At 32.8% G+C, this 2,908-nt stretch overlaps 1 protein-coding gene across 1 annotated transcript; it reads right to left on the bottom strand.

The window, feature by feature from the left end:
• Positions 1 to 372: 372 nt before the first annotated feature.
• On the bottom strand, positions 373 to 2,330 carry LOC143533330 (inositol diphosphatase DSP1-like). The gene is made up of 6 exons (XM_077028153.1): positions 1,994 to 2,330; positions 1,819 to 1,912; positions 1,659 to 1,716; positions 1,345 to 1,388; positions 1,059 to 1,255; positions 373 to 502 (listed from the first exon to the last, which is right to left on the bottom strand). Exons 1-6 carry the CDS (start codon positions 2,197 to 2,199, stop codon positions 499 to 501), a joined length of 603 nt encoding a protein of 200 aa, XP_076884268.1. The 5' UTR covers positions 2,200 to 2,330; the 3' UTR covers positions 373 to 498.
• Between the last annotated feature and the right edge of the window lie 578 nt (positions 2,331 to 2,908).

Below are 2,908 nucleotides of genomic sequence, written 5' to 3' on the forward strand. Positions count from 1 at the left end.
ATACCCAAAACATGCATCGCCTTCCTAAGAGCGATCTTTGGTCATGTTTTATATAGTTGCTGGTTTAGGTTAATATTGGGTTTGATCTGAATAAACCGTTTTGCGGTCTTTAAAATATCTGGTTATAAGATAACCATGATTTGGAAAACTATAAATACTTCTTTGGTTTCCATCAATTGGTTCACTTCTTCCAATATAACATGTTATCTGCATTATGTAATAGAATCATAACCCTTTAATGACTCTCATCACAAATTCCTTATTAACCTTACTGATATCACATCGTAAATTCATAAATTCCTTAAGGACCTCACAGATTACATGCAGGATGATATTAGAAAGAAAACCTGTAAGATAAAAATATATTTCTTTAATGTGTCAACATGATATAATATAAACTGTCATTTATCACATAACCTAATTAGCTCAATATAAGACTATTGTTAGGCCATGCTTCACGGATTCCACTCTCGGCACTTTCCCCTCTACGTCCATGGTTTATCTACCACATAGGAAAACAATGTAGTTAAGCCAAAATGCAACAAGAACACAATAATCTAATCATATCATTTATTAATTTATTACTGTTAATGTTACATGATAATATTATATTTAACTAATTATTGTTTAGTGTATTAGGACCATATATCCTCATTCATATATAACTGTTTATATGTTCAAATTCAATGGTATCGACTAGAGACAAGAAAAGACATAAAATATCCAAAAGCAAAACAAAGTAAAAGGGAACTTCAAGGAATATAACAAGAGAATCTGGTAAGGGCCAAGTAATCATATGATTTCTAATTAATTTCGCTTTATGTTCGAATAATAAGGTCAAAAGGTTAATTATAAAAAAAAAACATTTTAAAATAATTTATTTATAAAAGTTTTAATAAACAATTACCAAAAAACAAATGCCCCCTAACCACAAGCAAGAGAATTAGATATTTGGCTATTTTTCCTTCGCCATTTAAAGAATAAAACCAAATATTATTCAAGTTTATATGACCAAACTAATCTAAATTGGATATGTATAAGAAGACAAAAAAAAATACCCTTGTGTTTTCCTCTTAGAACATGAACATGGAGATGCTGGTACATCTTTAAAACCAGAAGCATCAAACACCTCCATAAACCTTTGATCTGAAATTCTAGCCTTTGCAGCTGCAAATCTTTGATACTCATCAAAAATTGATGTCAAACACCATCTTTCAATCTTTCTTAAACATCCCACTAGACAACCGGTTCGATGCTGAATCAATCAACCATTATCATGTCAAATTTAGAAATGCATATATCTATAGTGGGACCCATTCATGCTTAAATAAATAATCATGTTACCTTGCCTCTTTTGCAATGAATCAACAAGGGGTGATTTGTTACATCTGGTAAACAAGTGTTAAGTGTATAATTAGAAAAAGGCCTAAAAATATTTATACAAATAGTTAATAATTTTGCTTAAATCAATATGTTAAGGTTAGTAAGGTTATTAAAAATATTAATAATAAATACTCATATATGGATAAACATTAACCGTCTCTATTCATATTCGTTCATTTAGCTAATTGAACAAAATTTAGTGTTCATGTTCGTTCATTTATTACACGAATGAGCAGTAAGTGACGGCCGAATAGTTTGCCGCAAAGATTGCATACCTAGAACAACTTTTAATGCTTCACTAATTGTGGTTTCCGGTATGTTCACAAACGGTTCCTGCATAGATATTAAAAACTATTACAAACTTTTAACATAATCAATTGAATACTTATATAAAATTATCAACTAAATACTGCAACCGGAAGCTAGAATCTGTACCTTAGTTCCTTCAATTCCAAACTGAAACAGATGAATCCGATTAGCCTTCAAAAACTCAACGTTATGCTCCGGATACGGTTCCGGACACAAATATCTAAAACAATTAACACAAATTGAATTAATTAAATGATTAATCTCACAATTGATGATTAATTAGACGCTGAAAGTGACGTACACGATAGATCGTAGACCTAGGGTTTTGATGAACGGGAAATTGGCGGTATCAGGGAATCCGGAACGGAATATGCCATTTTCGACCATGGAGAAGTTGAGAGGTGGCGTGTAGAGGTCCTCATCGCCGTTGGATTCGAAGTTATCGGATTGGACGGTTTCGATGGATGGATGAATGTCATGTTCATGTTTATGTTGATCGAGTGTCATATTGCAGTGAGTATTTGGCGGTTAATAGTTGCAGGTATGAAGTTTTGTTTTATAGGGTGTAGGGGTCAGGGACGACGCAGGGCACATGTGTCGTGTGATACAGGTTGGTCAAAAAATAGCATAGAGGTGACGCTTTTCGACTCCCTTTTTTCTACTTCTCTAAAATAAAATTTTAAACGACCAATGAATGAATAAAGTTTGATTACCCGGAGGTAGAGGCAAATGAGCTGAGATGCTCATGAGCTATATGAGATCGGTTTGTGAAAAAAGTTCGATTGATCTGAGCTTAAATGAGTCTGAGCTTGAGCTTAGATGTAAACACGTTTAATAAACGAGCTCATGCCCGAGGCAGCTCGCGAGTCTAATCCTCTGTCATTAATATTATTTTTATAATATATATTTAATAATTAATTATTAATCTATAAAATGTGATGAAAATATGACTAGATAATATATATTAGGCTATATATAAAATTATAATTGAACAATATATATACACACACAAATATAAAAATTAATTAAAAATTAGTAAAAGATTCGAGCTTCTAGCCGAGTTCGAGCTTTAAAAATAGATATCAAAACAAGGCGAGCTCTGTGTAAGTTAAAGGAGCCGAGCTCAAGCCTAATCGAGTTTGGGCTTGGCTTGCTCGGCTCATTTGCAACCCTGCCCGGAGTAACCCAATAACATAATGCGAACTCATACGCTCGC

The sequence above is a fragment of the Bidens hawaiensis genome, unplaced genomic scaffold (assembly GCF_021521415.1).
Source record: "Bidens hawaiensis isolate Kalapana, Puna unplaced genomic scaffold, B.hawaiensis_p1.1 tig00009662_1, whole genome shotgun sequence".
In the NCBI taxonomy this organism is placed as follows: Eukaryota; Viridiplantae; Streptophyta; class Magnoliopsida; order Asterales; family Asteraceae; genus Bidens; species Bidens hawaiensis.

Excerpts from the sequence above, each read along its gene's own strand:
- LOC143533330 (XM_077028153.1), bottom strand. The coding sequence starts at position 2,199 with ATGACACTCGATCAACATAAACATGAACATGACATTCATCCATCCATC. Across the intron at positions 1,717-1,818 it reads TTGGAATTGAAGGAACTAAG|GAACCGTTTGTGAACATACC; the intron begins GTACAGATTCTA and ends ATATCTATGCAG. Across the intron at positions 1,389-1,658 it reads AGCATTAAAAGTTGTTCTAG|ATGTAACAAATCACCCCTTG; the intron begins GTATGCAATCTT and ends CTTGTTTACCAG.